At 38.3% G+C, this 21,714-nt stretch overlaps 3 protein-coding genes across 3 annotated transcripts in view; 2 read left to right on the forward strand and 1 right to left on the reverse strand.

Annotated features, from left to right (window-relative positions):
- The window catches only part of LOC6050902 (lachesin), a 191,470-nt gene that overhangs the window by 71,403 nt on the left and 98,353 nt on the right, over positions 1–21,714 (forward strand). The window lies entirely within an intron of this gene.
- LOC119769437 (NEDD8-specific protease 1-like) lies at positions 15,023–15,796 on the reverse strand. Its single transcript, XM_038261871.1, has 2 exons — positions 15,762–15,796; positions 15,023–15,704 (listed from the first exon to the last, which is right to left on the reverse strand). The coding sequence occupies exons 1-2, from the start codon at positions 15,765–15,767 to the stop codon at positions 15,078–15,080; spliced, it is 633 nt and encodes a 210-aa protein (XP_038117799.1). The 5' UTR covers positions 15,768–15,796; the 3' UTR covers positions 15,023–15,077.
- LOC119769438 (NEDD8-specific protease 1-like) lies at positions 16,193–16,952 on the forward strand. Its single transcript, XM_038261872.1, has 2 exons — positions 16,193–16,232; positions 16,290–16,952. The coding sequence occupies exons 1-2, from the start codon at positions 16,227–16,229 to the stop codon at positions 16,914–16,916; spliced, it is 633 nt and encodes a 210-aa protein (XP_038117800.1). The 5' UTR covers positions 16,193–16,226; the 3' UTR covers positions 16,917–16,952.

The raw sequence follows: 21,714 nt of genomic DNA on the forward strand, positions 1-21,714 counted from the left end.
CTCACTTCACATCGTCAGCAGGGAAAAAAATGTGAAGACAGCAGGGAAAGTGAAATTTCCCTGCTAACGCAAATAGGATTTTTTTAAACTATAATTTTTATCGTAAATGCAATCTTTTCAACAATATATTTGCTTTGATGTATTTAAATTAGTTTTTTTACGTATTTCAATGCCTTCGAATCTGAACAAATATTTTCCTTGCTAACGTATCAGTTACTGAGCCAGAAAAAAAATCATAGTCATGGATCACAAAAATCGGCCACGGGTCCCCCAGAGACCGTTATTATAAAAAAAAATATTTCCATCCAAACCAATGATTGGACATGGTTCCTGGGACCATTTTACACCTCTGGACCAAGTTTCAAAATATTTGCCGGCAGGAATTTCGAATACGGTCAGTTTTAGTGTTTCGAGTAGAAATTAAGGGGAAATCACATGTAAAATGCGTAGAAAAAGATCAAAGTTTCAATGTTTTAACAACAAAACATTACTGGTCATGGTTTTAAATTGTATTAACATGTAGCAGAATGATATAAAAACGATTTACAGCTCTGACTTAGCCGGATTAAGCCGATGTTAAGTGACTTAAGTATATTATTTACAAGTTTATGCCTTAATTTCTAAAGAAAACTCCTACATCAAGTGATTTAAAGTCAAGGAAAACTAGGTTGCACAAAAATAACTTAAAATGGGGTGACTTTGAGCCAAGGGGTTACATTGTACCAACAAACGCTTTTTTTTTTTTTTTCGTTACAAACATGCATATATTTCATCTACAATCAACAAACAACGTTTTTTAGATGTGACTTAACTCACCTAAGCCTGCTTGATTAGCTTAAGTATAGTAACAGCATAACAATATCTTAGGAACGCAAGTGAAAAGTTTGAAAGTTAATTAACAAAAGGTGACGCCTTACGCCTGTGCTGAAGAGAGGCTTATAATGTATAAGTGTATCAAATGTTCAAATCATAATCAAGAAGTGTAAATTGAGGTTTTGTGAAATGTTAAGTGTGAAGTGTGCGTAGGACTAAAACAAGTGGTTGCTATTGTAATCAATTACAGCGTTGAGCAACCGATCATTGTACACTTCGGCGGTTTTAGGCGCTTTGTACCGTTGCCAAACGACGTCAAAGTCCGAATGTACGGACTCAGAGGCTTGCTCATTATGTAGCCCAAGTCCTCGTCCCGTTGCCTTACAAAAATCAGGTACGTGATGCTTAGTAATATGATATTTTGAAGTATTAGGTAGCTGAAGGTCTTCCCAGCTAGACACAAATTCGTGGATACTTTCTTCAAAACTAGCATCTAGTTTAAATGAGAAACACTTATTATATACGTCGTTGAACTTCTTCAGAGCCTGATAAATAAATAAATAATTGTTAAAATCTCTCACCTTCTTTCTCAAATAGCTTACCTTAGCGTAACCAAGTAAATCAGAATTAAGTTCCAAGCAATCAGCCGCCTTCAATAGCGCGTGACAAGCCCGGCCTGTAAAACCATATGTTTTCTGCTGATGTCGTACGTTGGCTTGGCTCACCCATAAATCTGCCCAATCGGGAGAATTCTTCTCTACTCCCTTGAAGATCGTATTTACAATTCCGAGTGTAAGATGCAGTGGCGGAGGAGGGCAAAGGAAAAGGATTTCGTCGTCATCGTTTCCGTAGATCAATGGTTCGTATATGCAGCAAGCAGTGTTCCTGCCACCCATCTTTTTGTTCAAATAGTTGGTCTTGATGTTGCCTTTGGTTCTACTTGTTCCCTTGCATGTTCCAAGGGCTGACTTTTGTGCCTCACAGTATGGACATGGCTGTCTCGAGGAGTGTGCCATTATTCCAGTAATAATATTGATTATCTTGAGGTCACCTGCTATTATGGCTTCGATGTTTTGCAGCTTCAGCAGTTTTGTCCATATTGGAGCGACGTTTTCATACTTTTCCGCGAGATTTTGCACAAGAGCAATGATAAAAGTCGTTTCACACCGCCGACCTTGAATGCATTTCCAGTCAGCTGCTCCAGATTTTTTGACAGTACAGATAGAGTTATTTTGAAAAATCCACCTCCTCCATCAATTCCCAATTTCACCACAATGCCATCATCATTTGTGTACGATCTTGACTGCTTTATTCGATTTATGAGCTCTTGAACATCAGTACAGTACACTGCAACTTCTTCTTTTGCTTTGCCCAAATTTTCGCTGTCTGTAATGATTTTTAATGATTATATCAAGCGAATTCACTTGTTTTTAAATCATACTATCTAAGTTGGACAGATGCTCAATCTTGAACAAGTCTTTCAACTGTCGATTCAGTTCCACCAATTTTGTGCGAATTCCTGGTTCAACCAAAACACCCGTCGTGCGAAGACTTTTGATAATTCCTATATTAAATAAACCCTTTTTCTAAATTTGTTGTTTAAATAAAATTAAATAATACCCATTGTTTTTTTCATGCTCAAGTTGTTCTCCGCTTTGACTTGAAATATATCATTAGCATGCAGATTTTTGATGTTTCTGATCTTGTAGACATTTTCTTGAAAACCGACGCTTTTCCTTTCATGTTACGCAAAGTTATTGTTCCATCTTGGGAAAAACTTATTCAGTACAATATAAGTATATTAAGAGAATTTATTACCCGATGACTCATGTGAAGAATTGAGATAATCACGCACTGCTGCATCCGTGGAAGAAGAAGAGGACTCGCCACTTTTCATAATTTTAGTTAAGTTTGCTGTCCTAGTGGATTGATTGCAAACATGCCTTTTGCCTGGGCCAAAATCGCTGAGACAAGTTTCACATAATCGCATCGTCTTGCTATCAGAAATTTCCTCATTGCTGCGTGGTCTCCCCCTTTTGACTCTAATCGGTTTAAATCCTGGCAAATTTGTTCCATCGCGAATTTTTGCAGCAGTGCAAATTTCACACTTGCAAACACCCGAAGATCTTGTTATTGTTGTAGAATCATACTTATAACTGTGAACCTTGAATGTTTCTTCTCCTTTGGAATTTTTTCCACAAGCATGCCGGCATTTTCCACAGATAACCGTTGGGTAGAAATTTCTTCTTTGTTCAAAGTCCATCAAAAAATTTGCTCCAATGACGATTCCAACGTTTGAGGAAATCGGCCGCAGAGAAGCCGCCCAAGTGAGACACAAAACGCAAACCAAAGTTCTATTCCTCTCGTGGAAATCCATTTTTGTAGACAAATTCTTCGCACGAGGTGACGAACGTTCAAATCCGAGAACTTGAAGAACTAACAAACAAAGTGGTAACCTTTGGTAACCAAGGATTCCTACAACAGGTTCCGGCAGCGAGAATAGAACAAGCAGATTAGCGTAGCAAAAACATCAAATTCCTTTGTGGGAACATAAATAGACCAAATTAATTCGTCTACAAATAATGAAATTAACATAAAATTCAAGCTTATCAAAGCAATCTTTATGCGTTTGTTGGTACAATGTCACCCCTTGGCTCAAAGTCACCCCATTTTAAGTTATTTTTGTGCAACCTAGTTTTCCTTGACTTTAAATCACTTGATGTAGGAGTTTTCTTTAGATATTAAGGCATAAACTTGTAAATAATATACTTAAGTCACTTAACATCGGCTTAATCCGGCTAAGTCAGAGCTGTAAATCGTTTTTATATCATTCTGCTACATGTTAATACAATTTAAAACCATGACCAGTAATGTTTTGTTGTTAAAACATTGAAACTTTGATCTTTTTCTACGCATTTTACATGTGATTTCCCCTTAATTTCTACTCGAAACACTAAAACTGACCGTATTCGAAATTCCTGCCGGCAAATATTTTGAAACTTGGTCCAGAGGTGTAAAATGGTCCCAGGAACCATGTCCAATCATTGGTTTGGATGGAATTTTTTTTTATAATAACGGTCTCTGGGGGACCCGTGTCGGCGTTTTCAAACCAAAATAATGATTTAAGTTTAAATTTACATTCAAACTTTTATACAAAGGTACTCAAATATGTTGGTGTAAAATATTTTCAAATCATTCCTGTTCTTCAAGTGTTCAGCAGTGAATTCTATCATTGGGGCGTGGCTTATTATTGTGATGAGCATTTTCCTTGCTAACTTCACAGTTACCAAGCTTTTTGTTTTTTTTTTTTTTTTTTTTTTTATACAGGTTAAGGTCATGTAGAACTATTTTAAAAATAAATGAGTAGGTATTTATTTAATTTAACACTAGCACATTTTACTACCTTTTCATAAAAGTACGATTGTAATGTAAACTCAAATAAATATTTTGTTTGAAATAACAATATCACAACTTTTCTGGTTGGATTTGGATTTCCTTGCAAATATTTCTTTACCATTAACCGCTTGGTATTAGAATTTTATTTTAAAACAATTAAATTTAGCTTTTTTTCGAATTTTTTTTTTTTTCATTTTTTCAGACAGATGTCCCAGAATCTATTTTTAAGTGAAGTCCCAGACAAATCAAAAATGTTTTCCCTGCTTACGTAACAGTTTACTGAGTTAAGTGTTACTTCAGCAGGGAAAACGTAGGCCACGTCCCGCAAACGACCCACAACGTCGTCAGCAGGGCAAATAGTTGTGAAGACCGCAGATTTATGTTTTTTTACAGGGCCATGTATGATGGCAAAGCTTTCACCTCATATGCGGTAGTTTGAGAGTTCAATTGCATTTGATATTTTTTCCCGAACTTATATGGAAACCTTAGGGAAATCGACCAATACCGTAAACTGGGGTCAATCGGGACACATGGGGCGAATTGGGACAGCAGTTTTAATGTTGGAGCACAATATTTTGATTTTTCTGGTTGGATTCGGTTATAACAGAGTCAGGCCAACAAAATGTGTACATCCATTTCCAAATTTAAAAGCTTCGAGTGCTCTAAAAACTGCTGTCCCTATTCAGGCTGTAGTCCCGATTCACCCCAGGTTACGGTAGTAGTTTAACATTAACATGAATCATTTTTTCATTAGTTAAGTAATAACATTGCCACTGAATCCGCATTGTAAATATCGCCTTGATACTCTTGAAGGAAAAACTTTTTTCTGTTTTTGTAATTTCAAGAAAATATTATTTTGTAAGCAATATATTTAATTGAAAAAAACATGAAAGCCACAAAAATATATCATGCCCCAATATGTTTTGAAAGCGTAATAAATAAAATAGGCAGATTTTTTCCCTGCTGACTTAACTTTTTTTCACTGCTAACAACGTTGTGGGGGCGTGGCCTACGCTTTCCCTGCTGAAGTAACACTTGGCCCAGTAAACTGTTACGTTAGCAGGGAAAACATTTCTGATTTGTTTGGGACTTCAGTTTGAAAAAAAAAAAATCAATCAATTCTGGAACGCGTAAGCAGGGTGATTTCGTCCGTGACTTCAGTTAAAAGAATCAATTATGAGACACGAATTGACCTTTAGAAAAAAATAATTAATTTTCAGATAATTCAAATGGATGTCGCTAAGAGTTTTGGCCTCAATGTTCCATAGTTTTTGTAAAATTGCTCGAAAAAACATTCTAATGTCAAGCGATTAATAGTAAAGAAATTATTGAAGGAACTCCAAATCTCTAAGAATTTGCCTACTATTTACGAAACGATTTTTTTTTTATTTTCGCTGCTTACGTTAGCGGTAATTATTTGAACAATTTCCTGCTGATTTGATCAAATCAGTATTTTTTGTTTATTTCAATGCAATTTAATCTCAGTTTTTGTTAACTGGCCCGCGAGCTGGATTGATATTCGACTTAAAAATGAAGATAAAAATGACTAGTATGTATATTTTTTCAAACTTTTATCAAAGTTATGTTCGCTGGTCACATGAGAATTGATTCCATCAAACAAATCATGAAAATGTTGGCAATTGTTAATTATTATTATTATTATTTGTTTATTTATTCATGTAATATAAGGCACGTGCCTTTTAATTCATTACATTGTGGCGGGAATTCACTTAGTAATGGATTAATTAAATTTTACTTAACTTAAATAAATTAATGCTAATTTTCTCAAATTTACTACACATTTTCTCAAATGTACCACTGATTCGGGTTGTTGAGTTCGGCCAGGAGTTTGCGCTTGAAATAAGGCATAGACATACTTGTTTTGATATTTAAAGGTAAAAGATTCCAGGTTAAAATGCCTCTAACGAATAATGATTGACTTTAATATGTAGAATAATTTTGATGTATTAGGAATTGTTTAGATCTGGATGATCTCAGAGGAATTAAATTGGAACTAAGATAATTAGGTTCACCTGTGTGCATTACTCTAAAGAGTGTGAGACTTGATCTGTACTTGTAAAAGTCAGAGAAACTGCAGCCAATTAAGTTTTTCTGTAAATGTGATACTCGGTGATATCGAGATAAGTTGTAAACATATCTGACACAGGAATTTAGAGCCACTTTGAGTTTATTTAGGGACTCAACAGTTGCGTTAGGATATATGGGTAATTCTCTACCAACTCACACGAAATCGGGAAAAGTTGCCCCGACCCCTCTTCGATTTGCGTGAAACTTTGTCCTAAGGGGTAACTTTTGTCCCTGATCACGAATCCGAGGTCCGTTTTTTGATATCTCGTGACGGAGGGGCGGTACGACCCCTTCCATTTTTGAACATGCGAAAAAAGAGGTGTTTTTCAATAATTTGCAGCCTGAAACGGTGATGAGATAGAAATTTGGCATCAAAGGGACTTTTATGTAAAATTAGACGCCCGATTTGATGACGTACTCAGAATTCCGAAAAAACGTATTTTTCATCGAAAAAACAATAAAAAGTTTTAAAAATTCTCCCATTTTCCGTTACTCGACTGTAAAAATTTTGGAACATGTCATTTTATGGGAAATTTAATGTACTTTTCGAATCTACATTGTCCCAGAAGGGTCATTTTTTCATTTAGAACAAAATTTTTCATTTTAAAATTTCGTGTTTTTCTAACTTTGCAGGGTTATTTTTTAGAGTGTAACAATGTTCTACAAAGTTGTAGAGCAGACAATTACAAAAATTTTGATATATAGACATAAGGGGTTTGCTTATAAACATCACAAGTTATCGCGATTTTACGAAAAAAAGTTTTGAAAAAGTTACTTTTTGCGTTTCTCTTTGTTTCGTCGTCCGTGTCTGTCGCGGGTGACCATGAACGGCCATGATCGATGACGACCAACTTTTTTAAAACTTTTTTTCGTAAAATCGTGATAACTTGTGATGTTTATAAGCAAACCCTTATGTATATATATCAAAATTTTTGTAATTGTCTGCTCTACAACTTTGTAGAACATTGTTACACTCTAAAAATAACCCTGCAAAGTTAGAAAAACACGAAATTTTAAAATGAAAAATTTTGTTCTAAATGAAAAATGACCCTTCTGGGACAATGTAGATTCGAAAAGTACATTAAATTTCCCATAAAATGACATGTTCCAAAATTTTACAGTCGAGTAACGGAAAATGGGAGAATTTTAAAACTTTTTAGTGTTTTTCGATGAAAATACGTTTTTCGAATTTGATTACGCCATCAAATCGGGCGTCTAATTTTACATAAAAGTCCTTTGACACCAAATTTCTATCTCATCACCGTTTCAGGCTGCAAATTATTGAAAAACACCTCTTTTTTCGCATGTGCAAAAATGGAAGGGGTCGTACCGCCCCTCCGTCACGAGATATCAAAAAACGGACCTCGGATTCGTGATCAGGGACAAAAGTTACCCCTTAGGACAAAGTTTCACGCAAATCGAAGAGGGGTCGGGGCAACTGCTGTGTGAGTTGGCGGAGAATTACCCATATAAAATCACCAAAAATGAAGTGTGGGTATAACAGAGATTTAAACAGTTTAAGTTTAGTATGTGAATTAAGACATCTTGTAGTTAAATTCAATTGTTTCAGAGAGCCATAAATTTTTCCAATTTGAGAGTTAATTTGCTTGTCCCAATCTAGGTTATTTCTGAAGATGACGCCAAGATTACAAGCATGATCGACAAATTCGAGCAGTTCGTTTTTGAGGAAAAGGAGGATTTGGGGGTGTTTTGAGTCGACTTATCAATAAGGCTTTAGTTTTTGCGGGATTTATTGCTAACAAGTTCTTTTCTGACCAGCTCTGTACTTTTAGAAAATCGCTATTTATTTTTCTTTGCATATCAGCAATGTTAATATCAAAAATGTAAAAATTTAGCAAAAAGGGTTGGTCAGGCCTGATTTAGCTAATGGAGGAGAAGCTTTATTATCGGATGTATATTTTTCATGCTAAATAACGTAACAGTTACTGAGCCCGAAATAAACTTGTCAGAAGAAGCTAGTGTAAAATTAAATACAAACTACAAACTAAAAAAAGGTGCAGGTGGTTATGTTACACATGACCAGTATGACAAAGAACTTTGCAAGATGATTGTTGAAATTTTCGATAAAAATATCCGGTCCAAATTTCCCCATGATTCCCTTATAATTACATAAGACAACTCTTTTGTGAATAGTTTTAAGACATAATATCGACGTCCTATCGAACTAAGGGGACGGAAATTGCAAATGGAGCTGCAATAGAAATCAAGGTGAAATCAATCGACTTTCCCTCACCACTCGAAAGCTATCAAGATGCGGAAATGTTTTTGCAAGGCTGTTGCAAGCAATTGGCGGCAGCAAAGTAAATTTCAACAGCAAACATTAAAACTGCCCTTTCAAGGGCTCTAATTGAATTCGAAATAGTTATTCTATATTTCCAGAAACAGAATTTCGCCGCGGCACAATAAAAGGCAATCGCAGTAATCGATTTATTACTTCCTGCGTAAAATAAGCGATTTATTTTAACTGCGTAACTTCAGATAATGGTCAGATGCATGTGCAGTATCAAAAACCATAAAGTTTGATACCCATATTGCCCTAACTCTTATGGTTCGGCAAATGTCCCCTCATCGGAACATCCGTGGGGCCTCCGGCCACTCCGGATTGTAGCCAATACTTCCGAAATTTCAAATTTCATGTCCAGTATCAAAAACCATGAAGTTTGATACCCATATTGCCTCAACTCTTATGGTTCGGGAAATGTCCCCCCACCGGAACATCCCCGGGGCCTCCGGATTGTGGTCACTACTGCTGAAATGTCAAAATTTATGTCCAGTATCAAAAACCATAAAGTTTGATACCCATATTGCCCTAACTCTTATGGTTCGGCAAATGTCCCCTCATCGGAACATCCGCGGGGCCTCCGGCCGCTCCGGATTGTGGCCAATACTTCCGAAATTTCAAATTTCATGTCCAGTATCAAAAACCATAATGTTTGATACCCATATTGCCCCAACTCTTTTGGTTCGGCAAATGTCCCCCTTCGGAACATCCGCGGGGCCTCCGGCAACTCCGGATTGCGGTCACGACTGCCGAAATGTTAAATTTCATGTCCAGTATCAAAAACCATAAACTTTATCGCAACCACAACCAACTTGACCCAAAGGGAACTGGTTCTCGATCAACACGGAGACCCCTTCTTGATGCCGTTAACCGGAGCCTTCCGGGATCAGCAGCTTGACCACATCGGTCCCTAACGTTCTTCCTTGATGGCCTGCAGCGACAATCCGTCCCGTTCCTGCGATGGCCCGAGCCATTTCGGCGACCTCTCCACGTCGTTGACCGGGGGAAATTTCTGCTGTCCCTTCCAGTCTTCCCGAAACGCGCGCACGCCGTACACGCCGTACAAGTTTTCAGTGCAGATGATTGAGGAACACACCAGGCTGCCATGTTTGAGTTCTCCCCGCACGGCGCACTCAAGTTTACACGCGGTGTAAACACGGGGTGCACACCTCGGGTACAACACCGTGCGAGCGAAGAGCATGTAAAGAGACGAAAAAATGACTGCTTCTCACTCTCTCTGTGGCAAACACTGTAGTGTGACTGCAGCGGAGAATGAATCACCACTTTACAGCAGAGGGAGCGTGAGGGAACTATTTTTGTCTCTTTTCTGCGTCGTCGGCTTGCACGGGGTTTGTACCCGGGGTGCAAGGTTCGGTTTTAAACTCGAGGTTTGTGTGCGTGTACAGACTGTACACGGTAGAGTTTAGGTTTGCTTGTACGCGTGCACACGCGGTGCTGGTGTTTGATCGAGTACAGAAAACAGAGAACGCGGTTGAACGCGGTACACGGGGATCACTGGTCCCTTCTGATTCTGCAACTGCCACTCGATGTTGACTCCTCGGCTGTCAGAAAATTATGAGCTTGAGTGGAGATGATTTTAGATACATCAATCTCACGTCTCTCGGAGAGGATGATCGGGAAAGGTTTGTTCAACCAATCAGCGTGAAGGAAAAGGAGGGGAAGTCTGCGAAGAGGGGAAATCGCCACGTAACGATTTCGCTTCGCAAAAAATTGGGTTCCGATCTTTTTATTCATTCTCTTTACACATACTACACACCACCTAGAGCACCAAACAGTGCGTTGCAAGTGTATTTGTAGCAAGAAAGCGCCATCGACTGTGGATTTGCTCGTGTGTGTGTGTGTGTGTGTGTGTGTGTGTAGTAAACCACACTAAAATTGTGTTCGCGGAACCACACTAATATCGAAAATCGATTTTCCCCAAGATCGATCGGATGAGCAAACTCGTGAAGGGTAGTTGCACGGCAGAAACCAGGCGCACACAAATGAAGCTCCCCAGCCCGCGTTTGTGTGTATGCGTTGATAATTTGGTGCTCTTTCAAGCCCCAAACTTGCCACTCGATTTCCCTTCCGCACACACAAACACTCACTACCGCACCCAACCAGATTTTTAAAGAATACTCTTTCGTGTGAATTGGCCCTGAAAAGGGCCATTTTAACGTCCTATGACGATGATAAAACCATGCGATGATGACACTCCAAGTTGCCGGCAATTTTCCCTCCCGCGCCTGCTCTGCCTCTCTTTCCAATTTTTCAATTCTCTCCTTCCTCTCGGCGGCTCTGCTGTGCTGCTGCTGCTTCTCGATCCTCCTCGTGCAAAGCTTCGGACTCGTTTGAGCTTCAACCGGCGGCACGGCGCTCTTTTATAACCTCGCTTGGCTGTGACGGCTCGACGCTTTCGAAGCAGTGGCAGAGAGCAAAATTTGCTAAGTGCTAGATACTTGAATTTGATTAATGTGTTCGGGAAAGGTTGCGCTCAACCAATCAGCGACCGGGATTTTCCCGGTCTGAATTTTTATTTTTCATCTTAACTTTTGAGTACTTTAACAAAGTTTTCTCAACTTTGTGAGGTAGTCTACTTGCAATTTAAGACTTCCCCTTTCGTTTGGTGGATAAAGCATGCAGATTGCTTGAATTGGGTGGAAGATATAAGCGTTTAAACGATTACACAAATCGTTACACTTTCGCTTCGCGAAATTTTGGATTGACACCCGTAGACAGTGCCCTTAGGACAAAGTTCTTTGTCAAAACAAAAAGCTTGGTAACTGTGAAGTTAGCAAGGAAAATGCTCATCACCAGGCTTGCCACACGTACAGATATTTTTGGCACATACCAAACACTCAATCAAGTATAACTTTAAAGAAAAACATTTTTATCAAAAACTAAACAAGTAAAAAGATGCAAAAAATGTTTATCTTTTTAGTGCAGTTTACAAAAACTACTCAAGTGTATTTTAACTGTAAAAATAATTCGTTTGAGTGTTTGGTCTGTGCCAAAAATATCTGTACTTGTGGCAACGCTGCTCATCACAATAATAAGCCACGCCCCAATGATAGAATTCACTGCTGAACACTTGAAGAACAGGAATGATTTGAAAATATTTTACACCAACATATTTGAGTACCTTTGTATAAAAGTTTGAATGTAAATTTAAACTTAAATTATTATTTTGGTTTGAAAACGCCGATTTTTGTGATCCATGACTATGATTTTTTTTCTGGCTCAGTAACTGATACGTTAGCAAGGAAAATACTTGTTCAGATCCGAAGGCATTGAAATACGTAAAAAAACTAATTTAAATACATCAAAGCAAATATATTGTTGAAAAGATTGCATTTACGATAAAAATTATAGTTTAAAAAAATCCTATTTGCGTTAGCAGGGAAATTTCACTTTCCCTGCTGTCTTCACAATTTGTTCCCTGCTGACGATGTGAAGTGAGCAGGGAAATTGGATTTCAATGACGCCATCTGGTGGCCAATACGAGAACTATAATTTTCCCTGCTAACGTTTTCCTGCTGAAGTAATATCAGTATTTGCTCTCCATCCGCATTGACTTTTTCTCATCTATGGCTTTCCTTTTTATAAGTAGTTAGAATGAAAGCCAGGGATCGGTGAGGGAGCATCAGGGCAGTGGACGGTATGCTGTAATGGCGGAGATTGGATGTAGATAGTGGAAGACCAGAACTACGTCACAAGGGGAAAATAGCGTATTAATTGTACAATTCTTAAGGATTGTCTAATTACTACATCTATTGACCCCTGTCAGTCTCCAGCTGTCTGCCGCGCCCTTTTAGGCTCCCAACAGGGTGCAAGCCCTGTTTTTCAGCTTTGTCAGACTTTTTTTCGGAGTTATTGGAGGTTACTGTCGGAAGGAGATTCACTTTTCCTGAGGACACCGTGAGTGATTTTGCTTGTTCGCGTCCAACCACCCCCTTTTGGCCCTTCATACACGGAGAAAAAAGAGTTCCCAAAATCGTGAACAAGCGTTCATGAAAATGGGAACCTCGAACAAAGTGTTCAAATCCCATGGTACGATTTTGAAAAACGTACCATGAAATTTGAACACTTTGTTCGTGGTTCCCATTTTCATGAACGCTTGTTCACGATTTTGGGAACTCTTTTTTCTCCGTGTACGGCAGGAATTTGAAGATGCTCCCTTTAAGTCTGAGTCACTGTAATTCTAGGCAACCGCTACATAGGTCATCTTTGTGGCCCTGTTGGTTATCACATCAAATCAAATCAAATCAAAAATTCGAGTGATGTTGGATTACCATTCTGGCACAATATTGGAAACTCCGTAAATGAAAATAAATAAAGCAAAAATGCGTTTTAACAGGAATATCGTGGTTAGTATTTTGAAAAGAATTTTTTATTTGTTTTTCAATTTATTATTTTCTGTAGAACTATCAGAGTTAATTAATTTGGAGAAAACCCATTCAGTCCAGTCTAGACATTTTTGAAAAATTCAAAGTGCACGTGTTTCTGACGACCCCAAAGTTCATGCTTCCCCTCGAGTTGAACCTGCGCAGTAATTTTTTGTTGGTCAGTGTTTTTTGAACATTTGCCAGCCTTCTTAAGAGCGTTTGATACAGAAGGGGCTATTTTTTGCATTGTGATTGAAACATCTTTAGTGTTAGATTAGCGTGTTGTGATACCTCAAAACCATAAAGTGGATGTCGTATTAGGCTAGCAAAATTGAATTTTGGTATTTTATTTTTTATAATCAATCCTTTTCGTCCCTTGCCCTGGATTTTTACAATCATCCAGTTAAATATGCAGTTCTACGTGGATTTCTTCATTACGATGCCCAAACACCGAACCGGACCAGGTGAAGCACGACAAAAGTCCTTTGATTAGAAGTGGATATCGAATTCATAGCCTGCCCAACCACGATGAAGCAACCAGTCTGGGACCATGGTACGTTTCGAGCATCGACCGGGTGTTGCTTTCATTCCGCCGAATTTGGCGGGCGTGAAGAAGTGCCTCCTCATTTATTTCGAGTATTACAGAGCTACGTTACACAATGGAGCGTCCACCTCCTCCTCTTCCAGACTGGCTAGAGGGTCTAGTCCTGGTGAGCATGAATTATTCCGGGGTAATAATGACTGGAATTAGCAATTTGTTATAACACGTTCAGATTAATGTTACAATAATTTATGCTAATGGGAAAACAGGGCAAACATTGCACAGCCATGGCGGCGCGGCGCGATAATAATAGTGTACCCGGTGTGTATTTTAACACCTTCCGACAAAATATCGACTGAACCACTGGGGAGCAAACTTAGGGGGAGGGATTCCTGGAGCTGCCAGCTAGGGAGAAAATTATTATGGGAGCAATTTTGTGGGGACCGATCTTCCGGGGATAACCATTGGATTTGTTGCGAATTGTTTGATCTGAATGAGTATTACAAATAATTAGCCAGAATATTTAATGCTTACAATCAAAATAGGGATTAACAATACATAAATATATTTACAACAAGAATTAACTGGATAATATAAATTGGAGATTAGAATATCTAATCCTCATCCTTTACTAACTAGCAAACAAAAACACAATTATTTTACAATCATTGCCAACTGGAAGAGTCCATTGAGTGAATTCTTAAGATTTACGAAATAAAAAATAGTTGAGTGATAATTATTGTTTACTGTGTATATTACTCCCTTTTTTCTTTTCAAAGGAACTCATGGCAAGCGAATCATAAAAAAACTCCAAAGCTTCGTTTCATGCAACAACAATGCCATAATTCATTATTCTCTATCATTGCATTGGCTGTCTTCAGCACACTTTAGCACAAATAACCTATTTCGAGTGCACAAATGACCTCACTGGACCTATGGCCTCATCCTGTTAGTGTCTCACCCTGAACCTAACCCGACGATAGTTTTCGGGTGCATGGTGGATTGCATACTGATGTATAAAAGCAGCACCAACGCGAGAGAAAACTACCCTAGAAACAGTTTTAAAATGCAACCCTAGCGTTAGGATGCCCCATAATCTTTTAAGAAGGCCCAGCATTCCAATCTGAATCAAATCCTTGACAGAAATCAAATGTTTTTCCGATCATTTTGAAGTGAAAAATAATTACTCAATAACGTACGGTCACCCTAACACAAGCAGCCCAAAGTGAGCTGGAGAAACGTAATCACAAGCCAAAGCCACCAACCCAGAGCAGTGGTTTTTCGGAACTGACAACTGCTTTTACAGGTTAACATGGTAATTTCGGACCGGTTGGCGGGTGGAGTGGGTGGCTCTCTCTCTGTCTCTATAGTTTCGGGCTGACAGCGTCGCTCCGATTTATGGCCAAAAGTTCGAGGTGACAGAAAAGCAATCTAATTGTGTCGTTTGGAATTAGTTTTTTTTTCAACGATTTGGAAACATTTTTAACAATAATCGTAATGTATAACTATAGCTTATGACCAGTCTTGTTTCGATTACTAATATACACTAAGCTTAACCCCAGAACGGCTTCTTGTGGGTCTTCTTGATGTACACGGTGAACGGCACTGGCTTTTCGATGTAGACCGGTTCTTTCACGTACACCGGATAAGGCTTCTCAACATGAACTGCGTACGGTTTTGGGACCTCGACGTATTCCTTCTTGTAAACGGGGACCTTGACCTCCACTGGGTACGGGACGGGACGGTCAACCTGGACGGGGTACTTCTTCTCGACATACACGGGATACTTCTTCTCGACGACCACCGGGACCTTGGTTTCGGTGTGCACCGGGTACGGGACGTTCACGTGGACAGGCACGTGCTTCTCGACCTCAACTGGGTACGGGACGGGGATCTTCTTGGTGATGATGTGCTTGACCTCCTTCTTCGGTTCCCAGTCGTGAGTGTTCTGGTAGTGATGCTGGTCGTTATGCTCGTGGTGTCCGTGATGCTCGTCCTGGTGGTCGTACAGATCATGCTGGTTCTGATACTGCTGATGATGATCGTACCCGTTGTGGTGCTCGGAGAAATCGTAACTGTTCTGGTGTCCTTCTTCCCAGATTTCGCGCTTGTCCTTTTGAGAATTGTCGACTGCCGCACAGCTAGCGATGGCCACGGCCATAGATAACACAATGAACGCCTAGAATTTGAATCAAGATTAGTATAACTAGGTGGAATCCGATTTAGTTGAACCTACCTTCATGTTAGCCTTTCCTCGACGCGACTTGAACAACCGATCACAACTGACTGATGATTGAGCTTTGAAAAGTTTGGCGTTTTATATCGAAACAGTTTTCTGGTTCTCTCTTGGCTTTTCTCATTGAACTTTTCATCACTACCTTCTGCATCAGCTACTGGTGGGTTGCTACCGTTGCAAAGATAATCAATTATACAGCTGCAGCTCTTCATCGTCATCTCTTGTCGTGAAGAGGTTCAATATTTCACAGTCTGATGGAGTTCAAGGTTAATAAATTGGAAAAGTTATGTTTATCAATATTTTTATTGTGATAACAGATGTTGAAGACGAATAGCAACTTCCAAGTTCATATCTTTACAACAGTAAAAAAAGAAAATTGTTTCTATATAAAACTCCAACCCTTCCAAAGCTCAATCATCAGTCAGTTGTGATCGGTTGTTCAAGTTGCATCGAGGAAAGGCAAACATGAAGGTAGGTTCAACTGAACCGGTTCCCACCCAGTCATACTAATCTTGATTCAAATTCTAGGCGTTCATTGTGTTATCTATGGCCGTGGCCATCGCTAGCTGTGCGGCAGTCGACAATTCCCAAAAGGACAAGCGCGAAATCTGGGAAGAAGGACACCAGAACAGTTACGATTTCTCCGAGCACCACAACGGGTACGATCATCATCAGCAGTATCAGAACCAGCATGATCTGTACGACCACCAGGACGAGCATCACGGACACCACGAGCATAACGACGAGCATCACTACCAGAACACTCATGACTGGGAACCGAAGAAGGAGGTCAAGCACATCATCACCAAGAAGATCCCCGTCCCGTACCCAGTTGAGGTCGAGAAGCACGTGCCTGTCCACGTGAACGTCCCGTACCCGGTGCACACCGAAACCAAGGTCCCGGTGGTCGTCGAGAAGAAGTATCCCGTGTATGTCGAGAAGAAGTACCCCGTCCAGGTTGACCGTCCCGTCCCGTACCCAGTGGAGGTCAAGGTCCCCGTTTACAAGAAGGAATACGTCGAGGTCCCAACACCGTACGCAGTTCATGTTGAGAAGCCTTATCCAGTGTACGTGAAAGAACCGGTCTACATCGAGAAGCCAGTGCCGTTCACCGTGTACATCAAGAAGACCCACAAGAAGCCGTTCTGGGGTTAAGCTTAGTGTATATTAGTAATCGAAACAAGACTGGTCATAAGCTATAGTTAAACATTACGATTATTGTTAAAAATGTTTCCAAATCGTTGAAGAAAAAAATAATTTCAAACAACACTAAGATTGCTTTTTAGTTACCTCGAACTATTGGCCTCAATTCATAGCGACTCTTCTATCATGAAACTATAGAAAGAAATGTCTTAATTTAATATTCACTGAATGAATCTTGATCGAATATGATAGCTAAACAACAATTGGTTGCTTACTGCTCACCAAATCCTACATGAATAGAGGAGAAAAGCAACTCGCGACAAAATTTTGAGGCTAGGAATTTTGACAGGTATGATTTTCATAAAGTATTCGCCTCCTTTTCTCTCCCACAGAAAACCTGGGAACGAGGTAGCTGTCAAACTAGGCCAAAATGTTAAAGTCACTCACAAAATGAACTTTGAGTGATTTGAGTTCATTCCTGACGTCATGATTTTCTCCTCTATTGCAAACTCACTTGATACCCAACTTAACAAAATTCATTGAAGCTGCAATGACAGGTTTTGTATGCAACTTATGGCCTATCTACAATCACTTAACTTAGAAAATTTCACTTAGCTTAGGAGTTTGAATCAATGGAAATGAATCTGATCTTCTACAATGAAAAGGAATAAAATTAGAAACTTGACGTATGGTTTGGAAAATTTCAAAATCTACGGTAAGTTGACGTTTCCATATCAAAGGTAAACAAACAACTGCATAGCAACGTATATCAGCCCAGCAAATTTTCTAAGTTGATTGTGAATGACGGCCGTAAGATGTGTACATTTTCTAAGTTTTACTTTACTTAACTATTCTAAGCTAAGTGATTGTAGATAGTCATTAAAAGTGTTATCTGAATTTACTGAAATAAATTGGAAAAAGTTCTATTCTGATTCATTAAGTTTTTTGAAGTTTTTAGAAAATTGTTTGTTCTTGAGAATATCTGTATCAAAAAGATTAGCTTCTTTGTTATGAGATTAACCTCTTGGACATATTTTTTTATAAAAGTGACGTTTTCGTGCTATCTTGTCACTTATTGATTTTTGAAATTTTAGGAAAACGGGTTTTGATATTTAACCTTGAATAAACAAAAACAATATAGCACCATCTTGTGCATTGCCCCGGAGTGTTGTTGAATTTAGTAGCTGGAGTCCCGAGCTATAATTAAAAATATTGACAGTTCTTGGGCATGTACGTGTGTCAAACACGTTCTAACCTAAAATTCCTTTGGCCCGTTGTCGCACTTACATCAATTTTCATGGTGTGTCAATATAGCACGACAAGATTAAAATTTCTTTAATATGAAAAGTGACAAAAAATTTTGGAGCTTTTTTGGTTGAAATTGGTTTTAATATTTCAGGATTGAAATCGAATGTGGGGGATCTGGGAAGGTCAAAAGATGACGCATTGTGAGCTGCACAAAATGGCGTTCTTAACTCAATTTGGCCCAAAATGCACGTATGACAAGTTAGCATGACGGCCACGACATGATAAGAAATGATTTCCCGATAAAATACTGATATGATTCTTACTTATAAGAAGTATACATTTTCCCTTAAATCTGTTTAAAAAAAGTATTATTGAATTTGGGTAATTCTCCGCCAACGCACACAGCAGTTGCTCCGACCCCTTTTCGATTTGCGTGAAACTTTGTCCTAATAGGTAACTTTTGTCCCTGATCACGAATCCGAGGTCCGTTTTTCGGTATCTCGTGACGGAGGGGTGGTGCGACCCCTTCAATTTTTGAGCATGCGAAAATAGAGATGAAACGGTTATAAAGAGATAGAAATTTGCTGTCAAAGAGACTTTTATGTAAAATTGTACGCTCGGTTTGATGGCGGTCTCAGAATTCCGAAAAAACGTATTTTTCATCGAAAAAAGCACTTATTTTAAGGGAAATTTAATGTAATTTTCGAATCAGCATTGACCCAGAAGGGTCATTTTTTCATTTAGTTTCATGGCCATTTATGGCCATGATCACAGACACGGACGTCGAAACATAGAGAAACGCAAAAAGTAAATTTTTCAAATCTTTTTTTTTTCGTTAAATCGTTAACTCCTGATGTTTAAAATCAAACCCCTTGTGTTTATAATACCAAATATCAATTTTTTTGTAATAGTCACAAAAAAATCAATGGAGGAGATTTTCTTTAAAATGACAAGTTACAAAAAATTTTACAGTCGAGTAACGGAAAGTGCCAGAGTTTTTAAAACTTGTTTAGTTTATTTTTTGATGAGAACAATTTTTTTTTTAATTTTGAGTACGCCATCCAATCGGGCGTACAATTTTTCATAAATGTCCCTTTGGCACTAAATTTCTATCTCAACAACGTTTCAGGCTGCAAATTATTGAAAAACACCTCTTTATTCGCATGTTCAAAAATAGAAGGGGTCGTACCGCTTCTCTGTCACGAGATATCAAAAAACGGACCTCGGATTCGTGATCTCCCTGATCATCAAGTTACCCCTTAGGACAAAGTTTCACGAAATTTGAAGAGGGTCCGGGGCAACTTATCCCGATTTCGTGTAAGTTTAGAATTCTGGAGTTTTTTAATAGGTCAAATAAACATTTTTTTTTTGCTTTTTGGGTGGTTTTGAATGCCCCTTAATCAAGAAGGTTTGAAAAACACCCAAAAATAAAAAAAAAATAAAATTTTGTTTAACTATCCTTCAAAAATAAATCTTAAGAATTTCATTCAATAAAATTAGAGTAAATCATTTGTTTTAACATATTTAGAAAAAATACTAACTTTGCATATCGAACTAAGCACAATCCCTTATTTCAATGTTCAAAGCATATTTTGAATTAAATACCGCTGCAGTCAAGCGAGCACAACGTCAACGTGCTGGGTTATCTCATCTTTAGCCGGCCAGCTATCCACAGTGCGGCACGTCGTTGATGGCCGTTGACCGCAACGGCATCACGGCCCGGCGCGCGGCCAGTTCAGAAAAGTCGCTGATGCGTGTCGCCCTCTCTCGTTTTTTTGGGGGATGCCTTCGATGCCAGAGAAGTTACCCTCGGCTAAGAAGAAATTGCAAAATGAAAAGTTTGATAAAAGTTGTAACTTTTCAAGGCCGTTTGAAGTTATTTCTCATTTGTTCAAATGGTCGTTGGCCTCTTGATAAAAAAGCTAACTTTAAGGTTTGGGAAAATATCTCTAATATTTTTTCCAACAACTCTTGAGCTGAAAAGTTGTTTCATTTCACAGATTGAATTTTGGTGTACTCCATGAAAAATATGAAAAGCTTCAAGATCCTTCTAGAAACCAGCCAGGATACTCCTGATGAATTGTTTTCCTTTCCAAGTGGCTCCCCTTTTTGACTTGTACACGAGGTACGTGCTGAAGAAAGGATTTATTGCCTGCATGCTGGCAAAGTGAATGGTTTCATAATAATAATTCGGTTGTAATAAACAGACTTCACATGTTGTGGCTTGCAACGAGGAACAAAGAAAACTCCCGAAACTGGCAACAGTTCCAGCCCCGTGTTGTGAGCTTTCGCGTTCAATCTTCTGCCAGAATTCTGTGCCCGGTGAAGATGAGTTTCCGACGGCGAGGGTGCCTTAGTGTTGTTTGGTAACGGCGCGGAAAAGTGTACATCATTAGCATTAACAACGAGCAGGATGGTTGGAAAAACAGTTCTGGTGCAGGGAGAATGAGACTTTGGAGTGCGATAAGAGTTGGCTTTACTTTCGTAACGGTTCCGTTTCCGTTGCAGTTCTGGAAATTTTGAACGGGGTGCATTTATTTCACTTTTCGATGCATTAGAGGATTAGCTTTCGTTATGGCAAAGGGTACCCCACTTCTGGGATTTTGCATAATTGAATTGAACAAATATATGCAAAGCTTATTTCAATGCGTTTAAAAATTCTTGAATATGAAAAAAAAAATGAAAATTAGAATCACACAAAACATAATTTGATGTCTTAGGTAAAGTGGTAGGTAGGTAGTGCTGATATGAAATCATTGAAAATGGTTGAACTCTTAAGAAATACAGTTTTTTCCTAATTTTACTCTTTTCCTTGTCAATCAGAATTGTCAAAATGCCACAACTTTTTTGAGAAATACTCCGAACTGTTTAAGATCTGCAATAACAATAAATACTTTATATTTTATTTTATGGGTGCATCATTTCCAAGTTAAATCCAATTAAAAGTGTTTTTTTTGTACAATTCATGACCAATCTCCAGAAAAAATCCAGAGGATCGGATTTTTTCCTGTGATTTAACATTAAAAAAAAGGAAGAATGAGAAATTTGAAGGTTTTTATATTATTTTTGTATGAAAAAAAAACAACCTTTGATGACACAACGTTCGATTCACCAGGTAAAATTGCGTATCAGTACCAATTTTGTGCCAAATCGGGTATGGTTTAGTGATTAAGTAGATGATGCTTGATTGATTAAATGAGTTTATTTTTTCAATTCTTGCTACAGTAATTTTCAATTGAATTGCATAAAAAATCTTTTACTTTGTTACATTTTTTCATAGTTCTTTGAAAATAATTTACTTTTTTCAAATCAATAGTTTCTGACTCAAACATGACCACTACACAGAAAAAATGGTAATATTTCAGATTTTGTGTCAAAAAAAAAAAATGATTAATTTTACCCCAAAAAATTATGAATTTTCATCAGTTTTTGATGAATATTCACCAGGTTCACATTTTTACACATTTTGTATGTAATATTACTTAAAAAAGAAAGAGATAATATTCAACCCACCAAATTTAATTTTTTTCTGTGTATGAAAAAAAATTGTTTAAAAAAATAT

The sequence above is a fragment of the Culex quinquefasciatus genome, chromosome 3, assembly GCF_015732765.1.
Source record: "Culex quinquefasciatus strain JHB chromosome 3, VPISU_Cqui_1.0_pri_paternal, whole genome shotgun sequence".
NCBI classification, from domain to species: Eukaryota; Metazoa; Arthropoda; class Insecta; order Diptera; family Culicidae; genus Culex; species Culex quinquefasciatus.